General features: G+C 43.1%; 2 protein-coding genes across 2 annotated transcripts in view; one reads left to right on the top strand and one right to left on the bottom strand.

The window, feature by feature from the left end:
* Nucleotides 1-205: 205 nt before the first annotated feature.
* ndufb2 (NADH:ubiquinone oxidoreductase subunit B2) lies at nt 206-4,082 on the bottom strand. Its single transcript, XM_080491643.1, has 4 exons — nt 3,873-4,082; nt 2,862-3,006; nt 1,292-1,367; nt 206-891 (listed from the first exon to the last, which is right to left on the bottom strand). The coding sequence occupies exons 1-3, from the start codon at nt 3,956-3,958 to the stop codon at nt 1,293-1,295; spliced, it is 306 nt and encodes a 101-aa protein (XP_080347769.1). The 5' UTR covers nt 3,959-4,082; the 3' UTR covers nt 206-891; nt 1,292.
* Nucleotides 4,083-8,631: 4,549 nt separating this feature from the next.
* Nucleotides 8,632-16,458, top strand: part of kmt2e (lysine (K)-specific methyltransferase 2E) — a 28,563-nt gene continuing 20,736 nt past the window's right edge. The window contains 1 exon segment of the mRNA XM_080492206.1: nt 8,632-8,951. The gene's annotated coding sequence lies outside the window, so the exon portion shown is untranslated.

Below are 16,458 nucleotides of genomic sequence, written 5' to 3'. Positions count from 1 at the left end.
TATCGTGAGGTGGATCCAAAAGGAGTGTTGACGGGACTTAAAGGGCGGATGAGTGGGGTTCGTTCTTTCGTTCTGTCCTTCATGTGGAACTCAGGGAAAGATGCCATGGACAAAACCTTTTGGAAGAACCAACCGGCTCGTCCTCTCCGGGTCAACCGCCTCCGCTGGCGATGCCGAGCTTTGTTTCTTTTTCTTTTCTTTTTTTAAACTTGTAAAGAAAACTGTGCTTTTCCACCTTCTGAATTTTCCTGGTGTCCCGTCAGTGTTACAGGCTGGGTTCGGGTCACTCCTGACACACACACACACACACACACTCTCACACTTCACCTCCTCTGCATGTCGTTAGAAACAAAGCAGACTGGCCTGCAGGCAGGGTTTGTTTTTATTTTTAGAACTCCTCTCTTCAGTTTGTGTGTGTGTGTTGGTTCTTTCCAGGTTTTATAAAATGGCTTATGATTTGAAATATACAAACACTGGCTAACTGTGACACTGTTGATGCATTTTGTTTCTACATTTCAAAAAAAGGAAAAAAATTTGCGTGTAAATAAAACTAATGAAATAATCTTTTGTCTTTTCAACTTGTTTCACTTTAAAGGTCATTTTATACGGCGGTGTACAACGGCCTTCTTCAGCGCCTGGAGAACATCTGCACAGGATGATTTGTTTTTAAACTCTTGATTTCACTTAATAGCGTCACAACTCTACAAAACAATTTTTACCTTTATTTTTTAATTAAAATCTATTTGTCTTACTAAAGCCTTTCCTCTAACATTTCAATTCAGCCACTTCTATTCGTTCTCATAAGACAAAACACGTCAGACTTTATAGATATTTTTATTTTTCTATGTACAACAACATCCAGGTTGAGCAGCATGGACGCCGGGAGAACATCTGCAAGGAATCAAAAGAGAAAAGTCAGTGGGCACTTTGTTTTGAAACTTGATTTTACCTAATAGCTTCACAACTCATCTAAATTCCCTACATTCCAATCAGCTATAAAAAAAAACACAAAAGCTTTAACTGTTTTGAACCTATAATGACTTTAAAGTGGAAAAACCCTGAAACTTGTTTGTAAATCTGCTATAAAAGGTTAAAACAACTCATGTATTAAATGTCAATGGAAAAAACAAAGTCGAGTGATTTGAGCCGTTTAGACGTATTTTAAAGGATCTTCAGGTTTTGTAAGAAAATATATTTATAATTAAAGTGAATCTGTTCCCCCACATTGTAATGAAAAGTTCAGTACAAACAGGAGTTTCGGTAAATGTGTGGACGTAAACAAAGAAATCACCTCATTCCTCGTCGTCTGGTGGGATCCCGAGTTCCTCGTCTGTCCACTGAGAGGCATCCGGCCAGGGGAAGTGACCCTGCAGGGGGGAGACGAAGCAGCCATCAGACGTTCAGCCTTTTAAAGAGAACAGTGACGATCCTGCGGGGAACCTGAGTTCTGCGTTCTCTCATCGCTGCAGAGAACCGAAGGATTTCATGGTAGGTTCTCAGATTTCTCTCTGCTCTAAAACCGCTTCGAATCAACGTTTCTGTATTTTGTCAGCAGGTAAGACATACTGAAAGATGAAACTCATCACATATTTTAGTTAAAACAATCACTTCTTTTTTAAACAAAAGATGTAAATAGTTTTACAAAACTGCCACTAAGACCAGTCAGAATTACACATAATGAACCTGTTTATTAATCAGATTAAAGCAAGTAATTTACTGTAATTTCTAAGACACAGAGATAAAAAAAAAAAAAAATGTCATTAAAAACAAATATCTTAAAAACACTTTAAGACAATTCACATGAAGCGAAATCTACAACTGAAACTCAAACCTCAATCAGCACAATGTGTATTTGATTATCAAAAGGATGATAAAGAACCAACATGTTTTTTTCTCCTGTATGTCCACAGATCAGATAAAAATCTGGAGTTTTTTTTTTTTTTTAATCTTTAGCTTCTTCAGGGTGAAGCAAGTTTATTTCCAAAGCACCATTCAGACACAAGTCAGTGATTTACAAGGTAATACATTAAAACAAAGCGATAAACAAAGAAGATTTAGTAAAGTCTTCCTGCGGACCTCCGAGGTCTGGATGGTTCATATTCTACTAGTAAATCTGAGCTGTATTTTGGCCTGAGAGAATTCAAAGCTTTACAGACAAGAAGCAATGTGAAAAAACTCTGGAAACAATACCGCTGATCATATCAATTGAGTTAATCGTGGGAAATAAATTACACTGACTTTTCAAACGGAATAAAGATTATGATGACTTAAACTGAACTTCACACATTTCTGGAGGAAAACGCGCCCATATTTGGCAGGAGAAAGTAATGAGAGTAGTGAGGTCTTAATGGTAAAACAACAGTAAAGTCACTCATTATTACTTGTTAACACGTTGCACTATAGGAATAAATATTTCACTGCAATCTAATGAATGAAGGCGAAGCTACTTATGCTGGCGTTGAGTTTGTTTAATGAGACATGACAATTTAACATTCTGCACGTCTTAATGTCCATCCCTGTTCACTGTGTGCAATAGAAATCGTTCATTTATTTATTTATTCCGAGAGATAATATCATCGTATCATATATCATATCATTCTGATCACTGCTATCATTGTCCTGCAAAAACATAATATATTGTCACTGTTATCATTTTGTTTATATATTATTGTTACTATTTTCAATGCTTATTGTTTTTTGGAATCTTTTGCTACCGTTTTATTACTCTTTCCCATTGTGGGACAGATGAATGGTTATCTAATTTTATCAGTCAGGAATATCTGCGCACTATTGGCCTTGATGTCAGAGCTGCTGTGCTGGAGGTGAAGTGATCAGCGCGGGCACAGCAGCAGGTTTCTTACCAGCACGGCGTCCGGGTCGTGCCAGCAGTGCCAGAGGATCCAGAACCACATGGCACCGCTGAGCAGCTCCGAGTCGAACTTCTGCTTCTTGGTCAGCTGGGGGTACTGCCTGTACTGAGGCTCAATGTGCGGCCCGTCGCTGCCCCTGAAACAGTGCAAAGAAAAGAAAGGATTCAGTCTAAAGCACCTGAAAATATGAACTGAGGTTAAATGTACTTTAAGCGTTGTGGTTGGATTTTTAACCCTTTATGGGAAAAGTGACCATATGTGGTCAATTCCAGCTTTTCCTCAATTGTTAACTATTTCAAGTTACAACAGTCAAGTTTCTGAAAAAACAAACAAACAACTACTTTTTTGTAAAACACAAGTACCATGTAGTGATCAGGATGAAACAACAGGACTATGGTACTTTTAGCTAATATAGCTATAACTACATTATGAACAGTTATTCACGTGATACATTCCTTTTACATGCTATTACCAAATAATTGTGTTTTTAGTGACGACTCTAAAGTTGTCGGGTTTGTTTGTGGTTGTTTTTAGAGCTTTGTCATTTATTATTTTAATGAAAATATGAGCTGTGTTAAATGCCCTTACGCTTTATTTGTGGTTGGTTAAGCTTCAGTTCCAAGCTTCCACTAGTTTTTTTTTAATGAAATTAAAAGCTGTTTAAACGTTTGTACGCTTTATGGTTGTCTTCTCATCTTTGAGGGTCGTTTTTAATGGAAATTCGAGCTGTTTCAAATGTGTTTTAAGCTTTGCGGTTGATTATTAAATACGAGCTGTTCTAGATCATAGTCTTTATGTTTTGGTGTTTGAAGTTGTTTTTAAGCTTTGCTGTTGTTTGAGGTTCCTTTTTAATGAAAACAGGAGCTGTATTAAAACATTATTAAGCTTGAACTTCTTTCAGCCTAATAACATGGAAATACGAGTTGTGTTTAAATGTTGCTTTGTGGGGTTTTTTTTGTCTCCGTGTTGCCGACCCAGTGCTAAAGCTAACATGCTACTCACTTTCGGATTGTTATTCTTCCTGGCCCGCGCCGGAGCAGCAGACTCCCAGTCCTAATGACTCCCAGCGCCCTTCCAAACGACGACATGGTGACCTCTTTCTTTTTTTTAACAAAACCCCCCTTTGAGGGTTTAATGTTAAAATCAGTACGAGGCGCCGCTCCACTAGCTAAGAAGTCACCTTCTCCTTCTGTTTCCTGTCAATAAACGACCTCCAACAAGGCCCGCTGTGAATGGACAGAGAATATTGACGTCAATTGATTCTTTGTTCTTATTGGCTGGAAGAAAAGTGGGCTCATCGGTCACAGCGCCTTCTAACGGCTGCTTATTTATTGTGCTCTTGACTGTTGAGTTATACCTTTCATTCAGTTTTATAGTTTTAATTCGCTGGATTGAGGTTTTTTTTCCACTTAAAAAAAGTTTTGTTCCGGTCCTAATTCATAACAATTCAAACCTCGTGTAAAAAAAAGAAACATTTGACATTTCATGAACAATTCTAATATTTTAGCTTTAATTTCTCAGTTTATGTGTCATACACGTAACATTATGTAGTATTCTGTGTGTACACTACAGCACTCGTAATGGGAAGGCATGCTCTTGTGATTTGTGAGCATTTATGACGTTCAGGTAACATCTTGCTGAAAGAATGTGAGGTCTACCCCGAAGGAAATTCAGTCTTGGGTTATAAATGCTGACCTTTGAACTGTGTCCCTAACCAGCTGGTCGTTGTATTTTTTTTACTGCACAGGACAACTTCAAAAAGTCCTTTTTTTGGTTTTGGTGTTGCACCCTAAAGACCGTCCCCCATGCACAACTGTCTTCAACATGTGTACATTCAGAAGATTCTTCAGGTTCTCTAAAATAATTCAACATGGAGGATTTTCTTAAGGTTGTTATGAAACTTTTCTTGAAAATATTCCATGATTTTTGCATGTTGATTTTCTTGTACAGAAACTCTAAAATAATCTTTGAACACATTTTTATTGTACTTGAAAGGTTGCAAAATATGTACACACGAGTGGCTTGGACTTATTACTTAGTTTTTGTGTCATTTACAGTTTTCTTTCATCATTTTTTAACTGTTGCGTTGTATTTCTCAATGGGACAAATAAAACACGTCTGTTTTAACGATGTCCACTAGATGGGGTCAGGAGCTCAACAAAGCTCAACATAGCCTGAATTGGTGCGGCTGGGGTTTGTTTTTATGATCTTGTGTAGAAACTTCACCTCTTTTTGCGAGCTTGTTTTAATGTTGTGGAAAGGGACAGAGGGGGAAAAAAAACAAACAACTGCTTGTGCAACAGAGATCTTCAAACATGAATCATTTCCTCGTCTTTCAGGATCATAATGGGGGTTTTCTGCAGCCACGGGCAGAGGTCATGTAACCACAGAAAACATTTCTTGCCCACTGTGTTTGTTCTTCACGAAGAAAACCAGAACCTTAAGGACAATTGATGTGTACGCAGTCTGTTTCTCCTGAATAGAAACAGAACCTTCAGGAGAACCGTGGAATGACTGCAATTTCTTCCTCCTGAAGAGAACCGGGACCTTCAGGACAACTGTCAGTTTGTTCTTCTTGTGGAGAACCAGAACCTTGAGGCGAATCATCAATTTGTTTCTCTTGAAGAGAACAGAGCATTGGGAATAGCAGAACCGTCAGTTTGTTCTTAAGAGTACTAGAACTAGTACTAGTGAGGTTTTGAAACGCAATTTCGTTCCTCCTGAATAGAACCAGAACACCAAGAGAACGAGAATCGTCAAACGCTCCAAAACAGGAAATAACCACACGGGGACGTGAACGCGCACGGCGCCGCCGCCCAGCCGTGCACGAGCGGTGAAAAACTGGCGGACGCCATCTTGTTCCCGTCGATGGCCAGCTTCTTTTAGCCGAAGTAGGCTGCATTCGACGCCGGACGCGGATAGTCCCGTTTCCCTTTTGGGGAAGCAAAATAAACACAACCCGCTCGGCTACTTTAACGGTTAAGCTGTGGGATTTTCCTCAGCGCGGCGCAGTATTTGCAGGTAGTTATCTAATGGCGCCTGGCCGCTGCTCTCCGGGTGCTCCCCTCTCCCCTCTCAGCTCAGGCCCCGCCCACATTTTCACTGCATGATGTCATTACCAACCAGCCAAAAAAAAAAAAAAAAGCACAATTTTCACGGAGTATTGGGATTTTCTCTCTCATCAAACTGTAAAATCTAGCCTTTCATGACACGCAAAGAGGCCGTCCTCACTCTGAACAGCGCACTGGATCGTCTTCCGATTAAAAAAAGAAGAAAAAAAGACTGTAGCCATTTAATCACCGCATCCTCCGCAGCCGTCGATTATTTTCCAATATGAGACGATAAAATGAAGTCTAATCGAGGTTATAGCATTAATGAATGAACGAAAAACGTGTATCCTCCGCTTCAAAGTTTAATTTCTAGCAGCCTGCCTGCGCGTAACGCCACCGGTGCGGCGCAGCCGTGGGATTGCGCATGCGCGGGGGTCTGCGGCGTGAGGTGGGGGCGGGGGGGTGATGGAAACCATGAGAACATCCTCTGTGAACAAATGATGTCAAAGGGATTTCTACAGGACTCTTCTGGATAAAACTGGTGGAGAAATATTAAATTTCAGATTCCTGCATGTGCCGAGCACATTTCCGCTTTAATCCCATTTATAAAAACATGAAAACTGCTGTAAAATGCCACTAATACCACCAATATTGGTAGCAATGATGACTATGGGTGGTATGAATGAAGCCATTGCATGCATTTTTTGGTTATATTGTGTGATTCTTAAACTACAAATCAAGCACATTTCAATCTGTATTTTCTTTTGAAATATCAACGTAAACATGTTTATTCAATAACTTCATAATCCCCAGTATGTTCCGTTACTGATCAGACAACTTCCTAATATCAGTTCAATATACAAAATGCTGCTCTTGTGTAAGGGGTTACATAACAGCTTAGCTACCTCCTACTGTGTTAGGCTGTGGCTTTGGGTGCTCCTTTACAGTCGTGCCAGTAGTAAAATAGCAGGATTTGGGGGGGGGGGGGGGGGGATCGGGAAAGTCACAAGCAATGCCTACAGTGGTTTTAATAAAAAAACAACAAGTGGATAAACCATGGGTGCTGATAAACCAAACAAACACACACGCCAAATCAATCGTAACTATTGTTCAGGTTATCTCCACTGTGTGGGTTCTGAGATTGTGCTCTGCTCCTTTTCACCCTGAGAGGAAAGGGAAACAGGAGGGGAAACGGCAATTAGTTTAAACAAAACCTCCTGATAAAAACATTCCCACAGCTGACTTCACTTTCTAAGGACAATAATACACAAAGCACACACAACAACACAAACATCAGACTGAGGAGCGGTAATGGATTTTACAATGTGATGCATTGTTGAATAAAATAACCAAATGAATAGTTAATATTATAGCCACAGGCACAAACATCTTCATCTGAGTTTTATGTCCAAAAAGAAGTAATTCCATTTAAATGGCATGGTTCAGTTTAATAATTACAGTGTAATGATTCAACAATGATGTAACATCTTCTATTTTAAATAATTTCCCTCTAGGATTAAAAAAGTATTTCTATTCTATTCTATTCTATTCTATTCTATTCTTTATCCAATAATGAAGCATATCCCAGCTATGACTACAGCCTCGACAGGTTGCCAGTCCACAACAAAGCAAACAGTAATTTACATTCACCAAATAACATCAAATGCATGTTTTCGAGCTGGAGAAACCGCTGAAAGAAAGCAGGACAGGAGGACCACACAGGGAGAACATGTAAACGTTGCACAGAAAGGCCACAGAGATAACTCTATGAACATCAATATATTTATATAGAACTTGGACATTTTCATTAACACTTTTGTGAATTCATTATTGTTGTTAGGGTTTCAGCCAGAGCAGAGCTGGTTAAGATTCTATTGGAATGCACAAGATTATTACATCCGCCAAGGCGTATATTTGTCTGTCTGTCTGTTAGCAAGATTACGTCAAAGATTATGGATTTTGTCAAAATTTTCACCACAGATAGATATTAGACCATGGAAGAATCCATTAAATTTTGGAGGTGATCTGCAAACATTATGGCAGTCGTCAGAAATCTCTGATTGCTCTTGAACTACTATAAGTTTGTCATACTTTCAGCTAGACTTCATTTAACTTTTAAAACGTTGTCACATCTGTCCACTATTCAGGTGACATTTTCTGTCGGGAGTCCTGCAAGTAGCGAGGACCCATTCAATGCTGCTTGTAGCTTTAATTATTCATGTACTTTACTGAGTGAGTTGTTTTGAACATTTCCATTGCTTGAACGTTAAATATTCGGTAAATTTGTACAATTGCTTGTATGTGAATGTTTTTAAGCAGGATTTCTTTTATAATTATTGTTTGTTTATAGAAGGACAAGGCGAAAGTAAATGTATTCAGAGCCTAAAGACCTCAAACATGTTACATGTCTATCTATTATTTGAATTTAAGTAGATAAAAAGGATTTATAATGAATGTTGCGTCAAGTCGGTGTGTAAATGGTGTGTTACACGTTAAATCCACAAACAGCAGACTTGTTGGGGAATCGCTGTCATGGCTTGTGCACGACGCGCGTCCACGGCGCCCCTGTGAAGCGGGGAGGGAAGCCCCGCAGTGTGAGGGGGCGGAGCCCGCGCTGGGTGACGGTGAGGGAGGAGGGAGTGGGGAGGACGGAAGGGGGGGGGTCCGTGGGGGAGGCGGAGCCTCGCCAGTCCTGGCAGGGCCGCCATTTTTGCAAAGGGAAAAGAGGCTGCTTTGAGGGGATCTAATTTCTAAAAGTCGCTCCTGACTAGGGCACAGTTTTTAACGGTTTCGATCCGATTCCCGGCCGCGTTCGTGTGCCCCCGCTAGACGAGAGGCGAGTGACTCCTCCAGCAGGGAAGGACTCCAGAGGGGACACGTTTAATTCCAAACCTTTTAAAGCTTGGCAAGGGGATCCGCAGTGTGTGGACAGAAGTATTGTTTTGGTTGTGGAAGCTGTGTGGAAAGCGACGGGGGTCTCACCCAGGCCCCCTTATTCTCTATTCGGATCCTCCAGAGTGGACATAAAACGGTAAGTAAACTGCATTAAGTGTTGGTGGAGAGATTGAGCAGCAAATCCGACCTGGAAGGGTATTGTTGGCTTTAGTTAGCAGGCTAGGGCTCATCATGCTGATGCTGGCTAACGTAGTTGTGGTATCATCCGACTTTAGATGGTGCACCGTTAGACGGGCTGCCGGGTTAATTCCACCTCCGTGTTTGGAGTGAATCAAAACACGCTATCGGCGACGTAAACGTTCACGTTGTAATTGTCAAGTTGGCGAGTGTAAACGCCAATAGACACTTGCTAGCTAGCGCATGCTACTAGCTCCTCGAATTAGCTTGACACAGAAGCAGCAGAGCTGTGTCGACTCCCCAGATAATGTGGCAACACGCACAATAGCGTGTAAATAGGGTTCACAGGTAGAAGCGATCGGTGTTTGTTTTTTTTTTCCCCTTACAGAGTTAAAGCAGCCTCTGTGACTCTCCAAACACCAACGTTAGCGCTACGTTAGACAAAAAAAGGGCTGCAATTACACGACAAACGCCTCAATCAACAACCTTTATCATCACTCGCAGTTAGTTCGCCGAAAAAAACCCCACGTTTTCGTCTTTTTTTGCGCGCAAACGATGGGGGGAAGCCACACTGGCTGGTTAGTTTGTCACAGTGACACTGCGGGCCATGTTGCGCACACTTCCATCCGCTTTTGTGTAAATAATGTGACCTCCGAAATACAACGCAGCCCGTAACATTGCGATGTATTACCTAAAGCGGCTGTCGGCAAACGCGCCAGCCTTCTCCTTTTTGGGGGTATATCACGGATATGGCCCGTCCGTCGTCCCCCCCCCCTCCCCAACCAGCGTGAAAACAGTAAATTTAGCTTTAACTTGGTGGATGGCTTCAGCCTGCTCATCCGAAGCCAGTCCGTTCAGTGCGAAGCCCACACAACAATCATATTTTTTCATGTAAACACTGAGAGGTTCAGTCTGTCGTGTCCCGTTCGAACATACAGTAAAAATCCAAGTGGTTAAAATAGCCTCAACGCCTTGCTACGTTACGCAGTAATCTCTCAGCCTCCTGTGCTGTTTTTATACTGTGATGAATTGGAAGTTGAATATTGTGGCCTCTTCCCGTTTTGGCACAATTTGATGTACATGTACACTTAATTTAGATTCAGGGGTGTATTGGGTTCAGATGCTGCAAGCATGGGGGAGGGGATGGTCCGTTTGGGCATCTCGCCCCACTCATACAATCTGTAACTCCATCTCTGTCGCTGCACCGTATTGCTAACACCTCCAATCGGTGTTTTTTCTTTCTCGTTTAAAAAAAAAAAACTAGACTGCAGCCCTGCTTTGCTTTCTGCTTCCTCCTGTGCTCTGGTGGCTCTTTCCTGTCTGTGACGAGCACTAATCCGCCGCTAGCAGCTCTCTGCTAACTCTCCGCTTTCTGCGCATTATGCCCGTTAGCTTCCGTCGGCTAGCACGTCAGCGGCATTCCACGGTTATTTTTGGTCCTTTTCTTTGGATCAGATTGTCACGATCGCCGGACTACTGCCACTTTCTGCCTTACAAATTTGCTGTGTTTGCCATCCACTGGCAATGGCATCACACGTCGCCTCGCTACCGTTACACTTCCAGAGGCTAATGCTGGCCATAATTGCTAGCCGATTAGCTCTGTGCGCCCTCCCCCCCCCCCACCCTCTGCCTTCGACGGATTCACGTAAACCCCTCACGGTAACAACACAGAAACTGTACCGACAGAGTGATACTTAAGGCAGGGTGTGTGAGAGAGGCGATTGAATGCATTCTTGGGGGCTTTTCTTCCCGTGGCGAGGCTCCCCTGGCCACACGGTTGTCTCGCCGTCCTGAGAAAAGCGCTATGAAAATGGCGACAGCAGCAGGCTGTTGTGGTAACATAATAGCAACGTTCCCCTCCACACCCCTACCGGCAGGACTGACTGCAGCGCCGACACACTCTGCAAGAAGCAACTGCACAGCACATGATTACTTTTTTTTTTTTTTTTATGTTTCTTTTTTACTATCGTCATATCAAGCTATCGTACCTCGGGAACATTTGTTTTGGCTCAGTCTTGTAAGAGTGTGGATCTGTGTGTGATTTCCCAGAGGAGTTACACATTCGCTCTGTAACCTCCTGTAACATGCGTCACGGCTTAGGATAGTGCTTCTGTTTTAGTATTATTGTCAGATTATTAACACCGCCTGAGCTTGTTTTTATCTATTCAAGTGAGATGCATTCAAACGCAATTCTTCATCCAAGTGCACCTCGGTTCATTTGCCGCATGTCACCTGCCAGAAATCAGCTGGACTCATTTACTAAATATTATGTAGTTTGTCCCTGTGAGTTGCATTTCTTAACCCCCCCCCCCCCCCCCCCACACACACACACACACACACACACACTGAGGAATGCACCCAATGATTTAGACACCAGAGGATGTGAGTAGGTGAAGGGGGGTAATTAGAATTTAAATATCAAAAGATGGATTGTTTGATGCTTGCAGTGAGGGTCGAGCACATCCAGAACATCATCCTCCTCCTGAAACATCTTTATTATGATGCCCTGTAATGCCAGATATGTCTCAGTAAATTTGTTGAGCTGTTTGACCAGCCTCAAACAAACATTTCCACATTAACATCAGATCCTGGATTTGTAAAAAGCCTCAAAATAAGCCCTCATCAAAGATCATATTTTAAGTTTAATGCAAAGCTAATGATTTCCAACCTGTGGGTGGTCTTAAAATGCTTTAGAGTTTATTTCTTAATAGCTGAGTTTGCATTTAATTCATTTATGCCACAAAACTAGTTTAAATGTTTACATTAAAAGGGTGTCATAGATACTATTTAAAAGTGTCTGTAATACACACAAAAGTAAGCTCATGAAGTAAGCGGAAGGAGAAAAAATTGTCAGAAAGATGCATTGTTCAAAACAACAAAAAGATGTACGAATGTGAATGTGCCTTTTGTGGGTGAAATAGTGGTAAATAGAAGTTTGAAACTGTGCAAGCTGAAGCAACTCCAGTCCACGAAATACCCTGAGACTGTGTTCATCCTCAGAAAAGGAATCCATCATTACAAAATATAATAAAGAAACTATATTTCACATATATTGTGTTATAAGCTTCATGTTGCTGTAATCCCTAAAAATCTAATCTGATCATGTAATTTGAGGGGTTTTTTTCTCTATAATTGTAGCTCAATTGTTGATTCATAAAATAGTAATATGTTAAATGTTGGAAGTGAATGAAAGCTCGCTGCCAGGACCCGATGTGGGCTTTCCAGCTCAGTGGCACAGCTGTCTTTTCCTGTGCTTCACCCTGTGGGACAAACTTTGGCACTTTGTCCAGCTCGAATGCCTGTTCACAAAGCTTGCCAGGAAGCCTTTTTTCCCCCTCGTTTTTGTTACCGTGATAATTTTAATGTCAGATGTAGGAAGAGTAGAACGTTTTTCAAGTTGCTGTGGTGTATTGAATTCATTTTGCAGTCTTCCAAGTGAAGCCAACATCAATGATCGAAACTATCCATCATGGCTGAATACAGCTGTGTAGCTGCTCTGGGAGGATGTTGTATTGTTGTCAACCTTTAGCGAGTTAAGCTAAGAAATATATCATACATGTGTGGTTGAGTCAGAGAAGTCAGGAATAATTCATAACAAAAACATCAAACGACCTTTTGTAACTGTAAACTGTGAAATGAGCAGCTACAACAGGGTCAGATTCAAGCAAATAAATCACAATTTCTACCAGAAGCTAAACTTAAAATGCTATGTATAGCTTGTGCACATTTAGATCATCGCTATAATGAACTTCAGTTGCCTTTATAATAAATGTAATTGGCAAAGGGCCTTCTCTGTGGAGGGGTTATTACTACTAGATGAGTGAGAAGGTCCTATTGTGCCTAATTAGTCTTTGCTACATAATGCACAAAATCCCAAGCCATCTGGCTCATCCTTGTAAAGGAGCAGAGGCCTCCGCTTAAGCACACACATTCCATTTTCCTCGTCCTACAAGATAACGGAACAAGCAGCTTTAAATACCTGGTTGCGTATCTGTAGCCCTGTGCAGGGGAGTGTGTGTTTGTTTGCGGTGTTAACAGAGATGGAGAGGGGAGCTGAGGTGCTTCTCCCCCCTCTGCCGTAGGGACAAAGCACCGTGGGTGAGCAGTCTCTCATGTTACAACTTACCTCTCACCCTCAACCCCACGACAGACTCCCAAGACGCACGGAGGATGAAAAAGCCATCCGCCCAATGAAGACAATGTAAAAGTCAGAAGTGCACAGGATGTCTGTTTTATTGACGTATTGACAGGACGCATGAGGCCACAACTCATCAGTTTTTTCTTTGACGTGCTCTGCAGAGCCACTCTTGTTGTTGTGCCCATCCTCGTCCCCAGACAATAAACCGTTGGTCCCTGAATCAGAAGCACCTCCTTGTTGGTGAGGTGTATGTCGATGTAGTCGTGGGGTTAAGCTGTCACCTGGTCTCCAGTGATCTCGTGTGTGGTGTCCAGACCCCCAGAGACGAGGAGACAAAGCTGCCTGGCTCCGAAGCCCGACACAGTCACATGGTCTCCCAGCTGGGAGAAGAAGCCGGGGCTCAGGTGACCTGTTTTTGTGCTGCTAGCTGGGCCGTAACAGATCCCTCGTTAAAACTAGCAAGCTGCCTCCCTGACAAGTGGCTTCAGGGCCCGAACCACGGGGGCTCCAGGCGCTGCTGCAGCTCCCTAACCTTCCTGTTGTTGCCCCTGTGTCACAGCAGTGTGGTTTGAGGGGGGCAGAATGGGGCAGAAGAGGGGATGTGTCATTGATGTTGGTGATGTAACACTGCTGTTGTCCAGCCGCTGAATCGATTTTCAAACACTGATGTAAGGACACCTGAGCAGTTCTCACTCTTCCACTGCCCCGTCGATGTTGCGCAGCTTTTCTCTGAATTCATGAGCGCATAGCTCACATTTTAGTCAGCTCTGCATTCTCTCTTTAATTGGGGACCAGCTGCATGTGTGCCTGCCTGTCACTCTTTAATCACAATGGCTCTGCGGGCGCAGAGGACAAAATCATGTCGGACCTCAGCGGGGTAGGCACACAGGCAAAGATGCACCAGTCTCAAACTTTCATGATAACCCTGCTATGACGGTATGCAGAGCCCAGTTGTAGCTGTGTAAAGCAGCAGCGAGTGGGAGATGAAGAGATTGTGCCCCGGGGTTCTCCTGAACAGGCATTACTCAGACTACAGGAGGGCTGCCCCAGCTTTGCTGCCAGATCCTGTTTCTACTGACTTCAACTCACTCTCACCCTGGATGTGCCGTGCCTTGCTCAGACAGCCAGGGTCGGATTTGGATTTGTGGCTTTTATCTGGCGTTATTTGTCTTGGATCTTCTTACAAAATGAACCAACTGCACACGTATATCGACGTCCTGAAAATAACATCCGCAGACATCAGGGTTGTGATTTATTAAGTGACAGAACATAACCATTTACTATGTCTTTCTATCAGCCTTCTTGACGTCTGCCTCTTGGCCTGTGTCAAGTAAGTAACGTTAAGGGGACCTAAACACAGCTCCTTTAATGTCTCCCTGCTGCCTGACATTTAAGCAGCCCTGTTCTTATAGTCTTATGAGGTATTGGTTTCGCACACAGAGAAACACATTTCCTATTGTGGTAACAGAAATTGCTTGCTCACATCCACATCTTCTGCTGTAATGATGTATAACTTTACCTTCAATGCTCGAGTGCAGAATGATCTCTGGCAGCTATGGCCACACTGAGTTATACGTACAGGGCAGATGCAGTGTGTCTCATGGTGGGTATTGTGAGTATAAAAGAGGGCCAGGTCTGCATACCACATGGGTCATGCTTCCTGTCTATGTGACTGTATTTGTATGAGCTTGTTAGTTTTATAAGACTTCAGAGCTGAGTCATTGCAACCAATCGAGGATGATGTGAAGTAACATCAGTCTGCCACATCTGGGCTGTGGCATCCAGTAAGAAACCCTCCCACTTATTGTGGGGTATTAAACAATCTGGAGATTTGGCCGTGAAAACAAGAATGAAAATAGTGTTGCACTTGGAGCAGTGGTGATGAATGGAGGAGAGAGGTGAGGTGTTTGTCTGTAGCGGCAGGATTTGAAAATGATGGTTTGGGTTTTCCCTCGCTGCCTTCAGTGCAGTGTTGTTTTACAAGGATAGCTTTTCCCCCACACAATGACGTGACTGTGTCCCCTCGCTGAGGGAGGGAAGGAGGAGAAAGGAGAGACTGGGTTACGCTATGTGCTCCACTCTGCCACCCAGAGTCCACTCAGGTCTAAGCTGTGTAGCATCACTGTCTGACAGTCCCCATGTACTCCTCCCCCACCCTCACTGCCCTTTCAAATGGAGGGCTGTGGTGGTTTCCAAAGCTTCCCGTAGCGCATATGAATCTATTAAATGTGGAAAGAGGAATCTGAACGACTCCTATTCCGTGACGTTTTTGACTTCAGTCCACTTTTATTCTTTTTATGTTTGGGTTCCTCTCCTGTCAATGCTCCCTGTTTTCCCCTGGTTCCTGTCACCCTCCCATAACCGCGCTGGATTTAACCAAAGGTGACATTAAATGGTCTCTCCTGGCCCTTTTGTAATTAGGAGCCGAGTCTGCGACACTCCCCTTCCTCTCCGCTCTGCGTTACTGTCTCGGGTTTATTTAGGAAGTGCGGAGGGGAGGGAGAGAAATCCGCCTGGGCGGGGTGACTGGGCACAGGAAGGGGGGTGTGTGTTTTTTCTTTCTTTGGCTGCATTTCTCCAGGGTGATAGACAGCCCTTCTAGAGGAAGTGGGAGGAGCAGGCACAGGCAGTCACACAGTGCAGCTCAGATTTAGTCAGGAATGTTGCTGTACTGTACTTGTTTTTCTTTTTGCTTCCCATCCAACCTGGCTGCAGTGTCTTCCACTTATGTTTGCACAGTGCTCTGAGAGCCTTCTGCTGGAGGGACGTGTGAAAGGACGAGGCGAGGGGGTTATCGCTGTGTTTGTATGAGCAGAGGAGGGGGTGATATCGGGGAACGTGAGCTTGTGCATGCATTCCTCAGCAGTGACAGCAGGATTCACAGGACGGCGAGGAGGCTAACATGGTAGACGAGAAAAGAAAACCAACTGCTTCAGTGGGGGATTTTCATTTACAGAGCTGAAACATACTGGGCCTCAGATAATAAAAAAGGGGGCTGTTTTTGGCAAACTGCCCTTTCCTTGTTGAAAGAAAGTGTTCTGGTTACATGAGCTTCCATCATGAAACACCGTCCCTTTGATACAACCATACAGGTTAACTCAGTCAATACACAGGGAATCAGAGGACGATCTGAAAGGTGATCCCATCAGCAGCCTTGGCTGACACACACACTCACTGGGGTCTTCTTCCTACTATTAATTAGTCCTAGAGCTGACAGCTGTCATGTCTGTGGAGCTACTAAAAGCCCTGCAGGCTCCAACAATGAATCTGAAATTAGTGTCCGAAGCAGTGTCCTGTGGTTTTCACGACATACCAGAAATTTTCTAGT

Source organism: Lipophrys pholis (genome assembly GCF_963383615.2).
Source record: "Lipophrys pholis genome assembly, chromosome: 22".
Taxonomy (NCBI): Eukaryota; Metazoa; Chordata; class Actinopteri; order Blenniiformes; family Blenniidae; genus Lipophrys; species Lipophrys pholis.
This window is presented reverse-complemented; position numbering and strand designations above follow the sequence as displayed.